General features: G+C 53.4%; 1 protein-coding gene across 6 annotated transcripts in view; it reads right to left on the bottom strand.

Annotated features, from left to right (window-relative positions):
• Positions 1 to 14,052, bottom strand: part of LOC140409259 (leucine zipper putative tumor suppressor 3-like) — a 344,557-nt gene that overhangs the window by 20,255 nt on the left and 310,250 nt on the right. For all 6 annotated transcript variants that reach the window (XM_072497602.1, XM_072497604.1, XM_072497605.1 and 3 more), the window contains exon 3: positions 10,559 to 11,395. In XM_072497602.1, coding sequence (XP_072353703.1) covers positions 10,559 to 11,395 — 837 coding nt within the window. The remainder of the gene's footprint in view (positions 1 to 10,558; positions 11,396 to 14,052) is intronic.

Below are 14,052 nucleotides of genomic sequence, written 5' to 3'. Positions count from 1 at the left end.
GACTGAGAGAGGAGCCGGAGGATAAAAGGGCGAGACTGAGAGAGGAGCCGGGGGATAAAAGGGCGAGACTGAGAGAGGAGCCGGAGGATAAAAGGGCGAGACTGAGAGAGGAGCCGGAGGATAAAAGGGCGAGACTGAGAGAGGAGCCGGAGGATAAAAGGGCGAGACTGAGAGAGGAGCTGGGAGATAAAAGGGCGAGGCTGAGAGTGGAGCCGGAGGATAAAAGGGCGAGACTTAGAGAGGAGCCGGGGGGATAAAAGGGCGAGGCTGAGAGTGGAGCCAGGGGATAAAAGGGCGAGACTGAGAGAGGAGCCGGGGATAAAAGGGCGAGACTGAGAGAGGAGCCGGGGATAAAAGGGCGAGACTGAGAGAGGAGCTGGGAGATAAAAGGGCGAGACTGAGAGAGGAGCCGGGGATAAAAGGGCGAGACTGAGAGAGGAGCCGGAGGATAAAAGGGCGAGACTGAGAGAGGAGCCGGGAGATAAAAGGGCGAGACTGAGAGAGGAGCCGGGGGATGAAAGGGCGAGTCTGAGAGAGGAGCCGGGGGATAAAAGGGCGAGACTGAGAGTGGAGACGGAGGATAAAAGGGCGAGGCTGAGAGAGGAGCCGGAGGATAAAAGGGCGAGACTGAGAGAGGAGCCGGAGGATAAAAGGGCGAGACTGAGAGAGGAGCCGGAGGATAAAAGGGCGAGACTGAGAGTGGAGCCGGGAGATAAAAGGGCGAGACTGAGAGCGGAGCCGGGGGATAAAAGGGCGAGTCTGAGAGAGGAGCCGGGGGATAAAAGGGCGAGACTGAGAGTGGAGCCGGAGGATAAAAGGGCGAGGCTGAGAGAGGAGCCGGAGGATAAAAGGGCGAGACTGAGAGAGGAGCCGGGGATAAAAGGGCGAGACTGAGAGAGGAGCCGGGAGATAAAAGGGCGAGACTGAGAGTGGAGCCGGGGATAAAAGGGCGAGACTGAGAGAGGAGCCGGGGATAAAAGGGCGAGACTGAGAGTGGAGCCGGAGGATAAAAGGGCGAGGCTGAGAGTGGAGCCGGGAGATAAAAGGGCGAGACTGAGAGCGGAGCCGGGGGATAAAAGGGCGAGACTGAGAGTGGAGCCGGGGGGATAAAAGGGCGAGACTGAGAGAGGAGCCGGGAGATAAAAGGGCGAGACTGAGAGTGGAGCCGGGAGATAAAAGGGCGAGACTGAGAGTGGAGCCGGGGGGATAAAAGGGCGAGACTGAGAGAGGAGCCGGGGGGATAAAAGGGCGAGACTGAGAGCGGAGCTGGGGGATAAAAGGGCGAGACTGAGAGAGGAGCCGGGGGGATAAAAGGGCGAGACTGAGAGAGGAGCCGGGGGGATAAAAGGGCGAGACTGAGAGTGGAGCCCGGGGATAAAAGGGCGAGACTGAGAGAGGAGCCGGGAGATAAAAGGGCGAGACTGAGAGAGGAGCCGGGGGGATAAAAGGGCGAGACTGAGAGTGGAGCCCGGGGATAAAAGGGCGAGACTGAGAGAGGAGCCGGGGGGATAAAAGGGCGAGACTGAGAGAGGAGCCGGGAGATAAAAGGGCGAGACTGAGAGTGGAGCCGGGGGGATAAAAGGGCGAGACTGAGAGTGGAGCCCGGGGATAAAAGGGCGAGACTGAGAGAGGAGCCGGGGGGATAAAAGGGCGAGACTGAGAGAGGAGCCGGAGGATAAAAGGGCGAGACTGAGAGTGGAGCCGGGGGATAAAAGGGCGAGACTGAGAGAGGAGCCGGAGGATAAAAGGGCGAGACTGAGAGTGGAGCCGGGGGATAAAAGGGCGAGACTGAGAGTGGAGCCGGGGGGATAAAAGGGCGAGACTGAGAGAGGAGCCGGGGGATAAAAGGGCGAGACTGAGAGAGGAGCCGGAGGATAAAAGGGCGAGACTGAGAGTGGAGCCGGGGGGATAAAAGGGCGAGACTGAGAGCGGAGCCGGAGGATAAAAGGGCGAGACTGAGAGTGGAGCCGGGGGGATAAAAGGGCGAGACTGAGAGCGGAGCCGGAGGATAAAAGGGCGAGACTGAGAGAGGAGCCGGGGGATAAAAGGGCGAGACTGAGAGAGGAGCCGGGGGGATAAAAGGGCGAGACTGAGAGAGGAGCCGGAGGATAAAAGGGCGAGACTGAGAGAGGAGCCGGGGGGATAAAAGGGCGAGACTGAGGGAGGAGCCGGGGGGATAAAAGGGCGAGACTGAGAGAGGAGCCGGAGGATAAAAGGGCGAGACTGAGAGAGGAGCCGGGGGATAAAAGGGCGAGACTGAGAGAGGAGCCGGAGGATAAAAGGGCGAGACTGAGAGAGGAGCCGGAGGATAAAAGGGCGAGACTGAGAGAGGAGCCGGAGGATAAAAGGGCGAGACTGAGAGAGGAGCTGGGAGATAAAAGGGCGAGGCTGAGAGTGGAGCCGGAGGATAAAAGGGCGAGACTTAGAGAGGAGCCGGGGGGATAAAAGGGCGAGGCTGAGAGTGGAGCCAGGGGATAAAAGGGCGAGACTGAGAGAGGAGCCGGGGATAAAAGGGCGAGACTGAGAGAGGAGCCGGGGATAAAAGGGCGAGACTGAGAGAGGAGCTGGGAGATAAAAGGGCGAGACTGAGAGAGGAGCCGGGGATAAAAGGGCGAGACTGAGAGAGGAGCCGGAGGATAAAAGGGCGAGACTGAGAGAGGAGCCGGGAGATAAAAGGGCGAGACTGAGAGAGGAGCCGGGGATAAAAGGGCGAGACTGAGAGAGGAGCCGGGAGATAAAAGGGCGAGACTGAGAGAGGAGCCGGAGGATAAAAGGGCGAGACTTAGAGAGGAGCCGGAGGATAAAAGGGCGAGACTGAGAGTGGAGCCGGGGGATAAAAGGGCGAGACTGAGAGTGGAGCCGGGGATAAAAGGGCGAGTCAGAGAGTGGAGCCGGGGATAAAAGGGCGAGACTGAGAGTGGAGCCGGGGATAAAAGGGCGAGACTGAGAGAGGAGCCGGGGGATAAAAGGGCGAGACTGAGAGTGGAGCCGGAGGATAAAAGGGCGAGACTGAGAGTGGAGCCGGGAGATAAAAGGGCGAGACTGAGAGTGGAGCCGGGAGATAAAAGGGCGAGACTGAGAGCGGAGCCGGGGGATAAAAGGGCGAGACTGAGAGTGGAGCCGGGAGATAAAAGGGCGAGACTGAGAGTGGAGCCGGGGGATAAAAGGGCGAGACTGAGAGAGGAGCCGGGGGATAAAAGGGCGAGTCTGAGAGAGGAGCCGGGGGATAAAAGGGCGAGACTGAGAGAGGAGCCGGGGGATAAAAGGGCGAGACTGAGAGAGGAGCCGGGGGATAAAAGGGCGAGTCTGAGAGAGGAGCCGGGGGATAAAAGGGCGAGTCTGAGAGAGGAGCCGGGGGATAAAAGGGCGAGTCTGAGAGAGGAGCCGGGGGATAAAAGGGCGAGACTGAGAGAGGAGCCGGGAGATAAAAGGGCGAGACTGAGAGAGGAGCCGGGGGATAAAAGGGCGAGTCTGAGAGAGGAGCCGGGGGATAAAAGGGCGAGACTGAGAGTGGAGCCGGAGGATAAAAGGGCGAGGCTGAGAGAGGAGCCGGAGGATAAAAGGGCGAGACTGAGAGAGGAGCCGGAGGATAAAAGGGCGAGACTGAGAGTGGAGCCGGGAGATAAAAGGGCGAGACTGAGAGCGGAGCCGGGGGATAAAAGGGCGAGTCTGAGAGAGGAGCCGGGGGATAAAAGGGCGAGACTGAGAGTGGAGCCGGAGGATAAAAGGGCGAGGCTGAGAGAGGAGCCGGAGGATAAAAGGGCGAGACTGAGAGAGGAGCCGGGGATAAAAGGGCGAGACTGAGAGAGGAGCCGGGGGGATAAAAGGGCGAGACTGAGAGAGGAGCCGGGAGATAAAAGGGCGAGACTGAGAGTGGAGCCGGAGGATAAAAGGGCGAGACTGAGAGTGGAGCCGGGAGATAAAAGGGCGAGACTGAGAGTGGAGCCGGGGGGATAAAAGGGCGAGACTGAGAGAGGAGCCGGGAGATAAAAGGGCGAGACTGAGAGTGGAGCCGGGAGATAAAAGGGCGAGACTGAGAGTGGAGCCGGGGGGATAAAAGGGCGAGACTGAGAGAGGAGCCGGGGGGATAAAAGGGCGAGACTGAGAGCGGAGCTGGGGGATAAAAGGGCGAGACTGAGAGAGGAGCCGGGGGGATAAAAGGGCGAGACTGAGAGAGGAGCCGGGGGGATAAAAGGGCGAGACTGAGAGTGGAGCCCGGGGATAAAAGGGCGAGACTGAGAGAGGAGCCGGGAGATAAAAGGGCGAGACTGAGAGAGGAGCCGGGGGGATAAAAGGGCGAGACTGAGAGTGGAGCCCGGGGATAAAAGGGCGAGACTGAGAGAGGAGCCGGGGGGATAAAAGGGCGAGACTGAGAGAGGAGCCGGGAGATAAAAGGGCGAGACTGAGAGTGGAGCCGGGGGGATAAAAGGGCGAGACTGAGAGTGGAGCCCGGGGATAAAAGGGCGAGACTGAGAGAGGAGCCGGGGATAAAAGGGCGAGACTGAGAGAGGAGCCGGAGGATAAAAGGGCGAGACTGAGAGTGGAGCCGGGAGATAAAAGGGCGAGACTGAGAGTGGAGCCGGGAGATAAAAGGGCGAGACTGAGAGTGGAGCCGGGAGATAAAAGGGCGAGACTGAGAGTGGAGCCGGGGGATAAAAGGGCGAGACTGAGAGTGGAGCCGGGAGATAAAAGGGCGAGACTGAGAGAGGAGCCGGGAGATAAAAGGGCGAGACTGAGAGAGGAGCCGGGAGATAAAAGGGCGAGACTGAGAGAGGAGCCGGAGGATAAAAGGGCGAGACTGAGAGTGGAGCCCGGGGATAAAAGGGCGAGACTGAGAGAGGAGCCGGGAGATAAAAGGGCGAGACTGAGAGTGGAGCCGGGAGATAAAAGGGCGAGACTGAGAGAGGAGCCGGGAGATAAAAGGGCGAGACTGAGAGTGGAGCCGGGAGATAAAAGGGCGAGACTGAGAGTGGAGCCGGAGGATAAAAGGGCGAGACTGAGAGTGGAGCCGGAGGATAAAAGGGAGAGACTGAAAGAGGAGCCGGAGGATAAAAGGGCGAGACTGAGAGTGGAGCCGGAGGATAAAAGGGCGAGACTGAGAGAGGAGCCGGAGGATAAAAGGGCGAGACTGAGAGTGGAGCCGGAGGATAAAAGGGCGAGACTGAGAGCGGAGCCGGAGGATAAAAGGGCGAGACTGAGAGAGGAGCCGGGAGATAAAAGGGCGAGACTGAGAGAGGAGCCGGAGGATAAAAGGGCGAGACTGAGAGTGGCGCCGGAGGATAAAAGGGCGAGACTGAGAGTGGCGCCGGAGGATAAAAGGGCGAGACTGAGAGTGGCGCCGGAGGATAAAAGGGAGAGACTGAGAGAGGAGCCGGAGGATAAAAGGGCGAGACTGAGAGAGGAGCCGGAGGATAAAAGGGCGAGACTGAGAGTGGCGCCGGGAGATAAAAGGGCGAGACTGAGAGAGGAGCCGGAGGATAAAAGGGCGAGACTGAGAGTGGAGCCGGAGGATAAAAGGGAGAGACTGAGAGAGGAGCCGGAGGATAAAAGGGCGAGACTGAGAGAGGAGCCGGAGGATAAAAGGGCGAGACTGAGAGTGGCGCCGGGAGATAAAAGGGCGAGACTGAGAGAGGAGCCGGAGGATAAAAGGGCGAGACTGAGAGAGGAGCCGGAGGATAAAAGGGCGAGACTGAGAGTGGAGCCGGGATATAAAAGGGCGAGACTGAGAGAGGAGCCGGAGGATAAAAGGGCGAGACTGAGAGTGGAGCCGGAGGATAAAAGGGCGAGACTGAGAGAGGAGCCGGAGGATAAAAGGGCGAGACTGAGAGTGGCGCCGGGAGATAAAAGGGCGAGACTGAGAGAGGAGCCGGAGGATAAAAGGGCGAGACTGAGAGAGGAGCCGGAGGATAAAAGGGCGAGACTGAGAGTGGAGCCGGGATATAAAAGGGCGAGACTGAGAGAGGAGCCGGAGGATAAAAGGGCGAGACTGAGAGAGGAGCCGGGGATAAAAGGGCGAGTCTGAGAGAGGAGCCGGGGATAAAAGGGCGAGACTGAGAGAGGAGCCGGAGGATAAAAGGGCGAGACTGAGAGAGGAGCCGGGGATAAAAGGGCGAGACTGAGAGAGGAGCCGGGGATAAAAGGGCGAGACTGAGAGAGGAGCCGGGGATAAAAGGGCGAGACTGAGAGAGGAGCCGGAGGATAAAAGGGCGAGACTGAGAGAGGAGCCGGGGATAAAAGGGCGAGACTGAGAGAGGAGCCGGGGATAAAAGGGCGAGACTGAGTGAGGAGCCGGAGGATAAAAGGGCGAGACTGAGAGTGGAGCCGGAGGATAAAAGGGCGAGACTGAGAGAGGAGCCGGGGGGATAAAAGGGCGAGACTGAGAGTGGAGCCGGGGGATAAAAGGGAGAGACTGAGAGTGGAGCCGGAGGATAAAAGGGCGAGACTGAGAGCGGAGCCAGGAGGATAAAAGGGCGAGACTGAGAGTGGAGCCGGAGGATAAAAGGGCGAGACTGAGAGAGGAGCCGGGGATAAAAGGGCGAGACTGAGAGTGGAGCCGGGGGATAAAAGGGAGAGACTGAGAGTGGAGCCGGGGGATAAAAGGGAGAGACTGAGAGTGGAGCCGGAGGATAAAAGGGAGAGACTGAGAGTGGAGCCGGAGGATAAAAGGGCGAGACTGAGAGCGGAGCCAGGAGGATAAAAGGGCGAGACTGAGAGTGGAGCCGGAGGATAAAAGGGCGAGACTGAGAGCGGAGCCAGGAGGATAAAAGGGCGAGACTGAGAGTGGAGCCGGAGGATAAAAGGGCGAGACCGAGAGAGGAGCCGGGGATAAAAGGGCGAGACTGAGAGAGGAAACAGGGATAAAAGGGCGAGGCTGAGAGTGGAGCCGGAGGATAAAAGGGCGAGACTGAGAGTGGAGCCGGAGGATAAAAGGGCGAGACTGAGAGAGGAAACAGGGATAAATGGGCGAGACTGAGAGAGGAGCCGGAGGATAAAAGGGCGAGACTGAGAGAGGAAACAGGGATAAAAGGGCGAGGCTGAGAGTGGAGCCGGAGGATAAAAGGGCGAGACTGAGAGAGGAGCCGGGGATAAAAGGGCGAGACTGAGAGCGGAGCCGGAGGATAAAAGGGCGAGACTGAGAGAGGAAACAGGGATAAAAGGGCGAGGCTGAGAGAGGAAACAGGGATAAAAGGGCGAGGCTGAGAGAGGAGCCGGAGATAAAAGGGCGAGACTGAGAGAGGAGCCGGAGGATAAAAGGGCGAGACTGAGAGAGGAAACAGGGATAAAAGGGCGAGGCTGAGAGAGGAGCCGGAGATAAAAGGGCGAGACTGAGAGAGGAGCCGGAGATAAAAGGGCGAGACTGAGAGAGGAGCCGGAGGATAAAAGGGCGAGACTGAGAGAGGAGCCGGGGATAAAAGGGCGAGACTGAGAGAGGAGCCGGAGGATAAAGGGCGAGGCTGAGAGAGGAGCCGGAGATAAAAGGGCGAGACTGAGAGAGGAGCCGGAGGATAAAAGGGCGAGACTGAGCGAGGAGCCGGAGGATAAAAGGGCGAGACTGAGAGCGGAGCCGGGGATAAAAGGGCGAGACTGAGAGAGGAGCCGGGGATAAAAGGGCGAGACTGAGAGCGGAGCCAGGGATAAAAGGGCGAGACTGAGAGAGGAGCTGGGGATAAAAGGGCGAGACTGAGAGAGGAGCCGGGCATAAAAGGGCGAGACTGAGAGCGGAGCCGGGGATAATAGGGTGAGACTGAGAGAGGAGCCAGGGGATAAATGGTTCCCTAGCCAACTCTACTAGTTACATCTTCAAAGAATTCTAGCAGGTTCGTTAAGCATGATTTGCCTTTCAATAATACATGCTGACTTTATCTGATTACACCACGGCTTTCCAAATGCTGTGCTTTGAAACCCTTGATAATGGACTCCAGCAACTTCCCTACTTCCGACGTTAGGCTCACTGGTCTACAGTTCCCTGTTTTCTCTCAACCTTCCTTTTTGAATAGCGGGATCACATTCACTCCCCTTTAATCTGAAGGAACCAATCCAGAGTTCAAAGAGTTTTGGAAAATGTCCACCGATGGATCTATTATTCCTAGGGCCACTTCTTTAAATACTCTGGGATGAAGATTATCAGAAATGAGATTTGTCCACCTTCAATCCCATTTTTTCCCCCAAAACTATTTATTTACTAATACCAAATTCTTCAGCTCCTCTGTGAAAACATGGGCTTCTCAGAACCTCCGGTATATTCTTCCTGTCTCCCTTTGAGGAATTTAGTTCAATTTCTTTGTTCTCTGTTATGAATTCCCCAGTTTCTGACTGTAAGGGACCTGACTACGTACCTTTTTATTAATTTTTTCTCTTTACAAACCTACAGAAACTTTTACAATCAGTGTTTATATTCCCCGCTAGTTTACTTTCAAATTATACATGCCCCTTCTTAATCAATCACTTGGTCTGCATTTGCTGAATTTTAAACTGTTCCCAATCCTCAGGTCTAATTGCTTTTTCTTGTTAATTTGTGTGCCTCTGCTTTGGATCTATTACTATCCCCAATTTCCTTTGTAAGCCATGGTTTGGCCACAGTTTCTATTCTTGTGCCAAATAGGAAGAAACAACATTTGGAGTTCACCTATTCGTTCCTTGAATGCCTGCCATTGCCTGTCCGCTGCCCTTCCTTTCAGTAATGTTTCCCAGTCCGTCATAGCCAGCTCATGCCTCATACCATCATAGTTACCTTTACTGAGATTCTGGAGCCTGGTCTCAAAATCAACTACCTCACTATCCACCATGATGAAGAATTATTATGGTCACTGATCCCCGAGGGTTCTCTCACAACTAGGTTGCCAACTAATCCTTTCTCATTTGCACAACACCTAGTCGAAGATGGCCTGCTCCCTTGTTGGTTCCTCAACATACTGGTCCAGAAAACCATCCCATACACACTCCAGAAATTCCTCCTCTATTGTACTGTGACTAATTTGAGTCACCCAATCTATATGTAGATTAAAGTCACCCATAATCACAGATGTTCCTTTTTCACATGCATCTCTGATTTCCTGTCTAATGCTATTCCCAATATTACCACTGCAGTTTGGTGGTCTGTATACCACCCCTACAAATGGTTTTTGCCCCTTTGCTTCTCAACGCGTGGAGAATTTGCAACAAAGTTGATGAATTGATGCAAAAAGGTATGATATAGTCGGGATTATGGAGACATGGCTGCAGGCAGGGTGACCAGAGAAGGGAATGGAACATCCAGGGGCATTCAGTATTTAGGAAGCTCAGACAAAAAGGAAAAGGCGGTGGGGTTGCATTGCTGCTTAAAGAGGAAATTAAGTGAGGAAGGATATTAGCTCCGACAATGTGGAATCTGTATGAGTCGAGTCGAAAAACACCAAGGGGCAAAAATTGTGAGTGGAGGTTGTATATACACACCTAAACTGCAGTGGTGATGTAGGGAATGGCATTAAACGGGAAATTAGAGACACATGCGAGAAAGGAACATTGGTAATTATGGGAGACTTTAATCTGTATATAGATTGGGCAAATCAAATTAGCCACAATACTGTCGAGGAGGAAATCCTGGCGTGTATACGGGATGGTTTCCTGGACCAATACATGGCGGCATGGTAGCACAGTGGTTAGCACTGTTGCTTCACAGCTCCAGTGTCCCAGGTTCGATTCCCGGCTTGGGTCACTGTCTGTGCGGAGTCTGCGCAATCTCCCTGTCTCTGCGTGGGTTTCCTCCGGGTGCTCCGGTTTCCTCCCACAAGTCCCGAATGGCGTGCTGTTAGGTAAATTGGACATTCTGAATTCTCCCTCTGTGTACCCGAACAGGCGACGGAATGTGGCGACTAGGGCCTTTTCACAGTGACTTCAATGCAGTGTTACTGTAAGCCTACTTGTGACAATAAAGATTATTATTATTGAGGAATCAACTAGAGAACAGGCCAGCCTAAAATGGGTACTGCGAAATGAGAACGGAATCATTGACAATCTAGTTGTGAGAAGCCCCTTGGGGATGAACGTCCATAATAAGATAGAATTCCTCATCAAGATGGAGAATTAAGTAGTTGATTCTGAGACTAAGGTTCTGAATCTAAATAAAGGAAACAATGATAGCATGAGGCACGGATTAGCTTTGATGGATTGGGGAACATTATTTCAACGGATGATGGTGGATAGACAATGGCAAACATTCAAAGAGTGCAAGGGTGAACTGTAACAAGGGATGTGGAGTTAAGGCTGCCAATTGGGGTGAGGTATTCGTGAGTCTATCTGAATGGCAGAGCAAACCCGAGGAGTTAAATGGCCTAACTCTTGCTCTTATAGTCCCACAATGTGTTTTGCCTTTGATTGGTGATTACATGGCCTATGTAGTCATTCCATGCATTAAGCATTCTCAGTTACTAATATTGTATCAGGACGGATTAAAGAGTAAGAGCACTTACTGAGACATGGTGGATGGTTCTTTCTGCTGGGGGCAATGTACCGTGTGAGTGAACATAAAATGGGAACTCATTGGAATCAGAATAGGACTTTCAGGATAACTGTCCCTTACCTCCCATTTGGTCTCTTCCAGTCTGGGCAGAAGTTCGGACTGCTCTTTCTTGAAAGTCATACATTTTTTCTCCAGTTCTTCACGCTGTTGCAGCAGCTGTCCAATATCTTCCTGTAGTTTCTTCTTCTCCTGTTGGAGCTTGAAGATCTGAAGCTGTAAGGCTTGCTGAGCTCTCTGCGCCTTCTTGGATACCTGTTGGAGCTTGTTTGCATAATTCTGCTTGAGGTCTTCCATCTCACGCTCCCATATCTTCTGTTTCTCCTCAAAGACTTGCACTATGGCCGCTTCACTCTTGTCCAGGCTTCTTCTCATCTGAAGAACTTCCTGTTCCTTCTCCCATAAACGGTCTTCAAGGTCCTGAATGATATCATCATTAGATGGCGAGTGATATGCTAGCGTTTCCTGCATGTGATTGAGTTTGTTGAACGACGCCACACTTTTACTGGAAGACCGTCCACTATCAGAGGTAGATATTCCATTATAGCCCAGTATTCCTCTCTCGCCGTACGAAGTTCCTAGACGGTTGATGTGGCTTGTGGAAGCACTCATTGGTCCAACATGCTGGCTGTAGCCCGTTCCATAGGTAGGAAGGCTGGTCAGTGAGTTGCGGCCAGAATCAGACATACCTCCACCATGGTTTATAGTCCTACCGTGGCCTGCCTTGTCCAATCCAACTCTCCCACCTGAAGGGCTGTTGCCACTGGTATGATGAGCATTAAGGCTTTTCCTGCTGTCTATAATTCCATTGCTTTGTGGTGGACAGAGGTTCTGCATGGAGTGAAAATTTTTGGGGACAACTGGCTTGAAAGCTGAGGGCCTAATCAATGACTCGCAGTTCTGTAGAGGAAAGATAGACACATCATTACTTTTCATCATGAATAATTGATTGAAGACGTTCATGTTCAACACATCATTATCCAACACTATTGATATTTCGTTAGCATCTAATTGTAAGACCATTTTTATAAAAATTGCATAACAGTGCATTCCTCATTCATCAGGAGCTGAAACTTAATCCTAATTGTCAGGAAGCCACAGGGTCTAGTCCAGGCTCCTTGCAGATACCACAGTATTCTTCAAGCAATTCTAGCATCATCGTGAAGCAGGGTCCCCTTTGTACCCATGTTAAACTTTATAGGCAGTGTGAAGGTCTGACCAGACTCTGGAATGAAGTGAAGCGAGAATCCACTTTGCTTCAGTTTTAGGTTGGACCCTTTCTGAATTCTGCCCGAATTCACACCTTAACTGAACCAGGAAAGTGCTCCCACTTTCCTAATCATGCCTTTAATTAATGAGGGAAAGGAGTATTCAGTCAGACAAGTCAACACACCAAATTAACAACAAAAAAAAGAACTATCTATAGCTCAAAACATTCCCGAATCTGATCCTGATGGTATGTGACGGACAGGGATTGGACCAAAGCTGCTGAGGACAAGGATTCTTATGATGGAAACTGGAACCGCAGCGTATTGACAGCAGTCTGTACCATCCACGAGATGCACTGCAGCAACTCACCAAGGCTCTTTCAGCCTCACTTTCTAAACCCAGGAATGCAACCTTCATTTAGAAGGACAAGGGCAGCAGCTACGTGGGAACGGCAACATCTGCACGTTTTCCTCCAAACCATACACCACCTTGACCTGGAACTATATAGGCGTTAAAAATAAATAAAGAGCAGAAGGTGGCGTTCAAGGAATTAACACAGGCATGGCGTGCTGAATAGTTCCTGTGCTGTTTGACTCTGTGGTTCCAAGTCTCCTTTATATCAAAACTTTACCTGAAACTGTTCCTTTATTTACATCCGTAACATGTATTTAGTGTATAAGAAACCTCCTATGCAATAAAGCTGCCTGCAGGGTGTGCTTACTGTCACAAATATTATGGATGGTAGCTGATAGTCAGTATTATTGCATCCTAAGATAAACATAACTACTTCTCAGCTTAGGATGCAGATAATAATATGGTGGGAGCGATCTATCGGTCTCGTTGTGCTCTTGCTTGAGGGAGGGGTGGCCTCAGTCGGGAGATGGTCCCGGGGCTGGGGGTGGGTGTCCCAGCCCCTGTGAGTCCATCATTGCACCCTTGGATCATCTGTACCTGTAATGGGGGGGAAGCTCCATCTACTGCCTATCTGTCTCCCCCCACCAGCCTTGACCCCAACTGACCATGGCGGCCTCCGAGCACACAGCAGAAGGCCATTGCTAATAGGGAATTGCCAATTGTAGTAATGGGAGCGCTTCACAGCCCCCAAGTGGATTCATGTGTGTAGACGTTCCATGTCGCAGACGAGAGTTACTGCCTTGCATTCCAACCAGACTGTGACACCTGGACACCCTGCCTGAACAGCGGACGCTTTAACACCACAAAGGCAGAAGCCAACATCCAGACATCCAAGAGTTGTGCCTTAGCACTGGGAGCATGCCTGCACCAAAGGGTGGGTGTGTGCACCAGGGGGGACCCAATGCCCGGTCGTTACCAGGGGGTGTCTTGGGTACAGGCTCTGATGCCGGGGGGGCTCCCGTTGCGGCCAGGAGTGTGAATGCAGGGCATATTGGACGGCACTCTGGGGACATGGCAAGGGATGTGTGTATGTGTGTGTGTTGGGGGGGTTGGCTTAATGGGCACCATGGGGGACCGGGCTGGAGGCCCTCACCTTTGTCAATTCCTTACAGATATTATATGGGATGGATGATACCTTCGACCCCGCGGAAGCCACCCTCGGGTTTCTGTTGGCAGGCCAGGCTGCCAGATGCCGGAGAAGGCAGCGGCAGCAGCATCAGTAGAGGCTCGAGGTGGCGGCCTATGTATAGGTGCCCGCCCCAATCGCCGAGGACATGGATGTCTATCAGGCCAGGCAGAGACACAGAGAGGGAAGCCGGCGAAGGCCCAAGGTGTTAGGCATCATTGGTCGTTCAAATAGATGACGGACAGCATGTGCGGCAGGAGGCTCTGCCTCAACAAATGGACGATGCGGCACCTGTACCATGTCCTGGCGGACTTGGCACCCCGTGGGGGGAGGAGGAGGATACTCGTACCCTTTGGCTGTCAATGTCACTGCAGCTCTGAACCTTTTCGCCTCAGAATCATTCCAGGGCTCGAGCAGGGACTTACCCCAACCAACAGCCCACAAATGCATCCTTAAAATCATGGATGTCCGTTTGCCTGGGCAGCTAACTATATAAACTTTGAGCTGGACCAAGCCCAACAGGATGCCTGGGCAGCAGGATTCTCTGCCATTGACGGGATGCCCTAGGCCCAGGGGTAGTAGATGGCATGCATGTCGCATTGCTCGCATCGGGGCATCAGGGAGCGCCCTTCATTAACAGGAAGGAGTTCCACTCCCTGAACGTCCAACTCGAGTGCGACAACCACCTCAAGATCATGCACGTGTGTGCACGCTTCCCAGGGCCTGTGCACGACAGCGACATCCTGGAACATTCGGATATACACAGCATCTCCGAGAGACACCCCAAGATGGCCGGATGGCTCTTGGG

The sequence above is a fragment of the Scyliorhinus torazame genome, chromosome 3 (genome assembly GCF_047496885.1).
Source record: "Scyliorhinus torazame isolate Kashiwa2021f chromosome 3, sScyTor2.1, whole genome shotgun sequence".
Taxonomy (NCBI): Eukaryota; Metazoa; Chordata; class Chondrichthyes; order Carcharhiniformes; family Scyliorhinidae; genus Scyliorhinus; species Scyliorhinus torazame.
The sequence above is the reverse complement of the archived record's forward strand: the minus strand, read 5'-3'. Positions and strand labels throughout refer to the sequence as shown.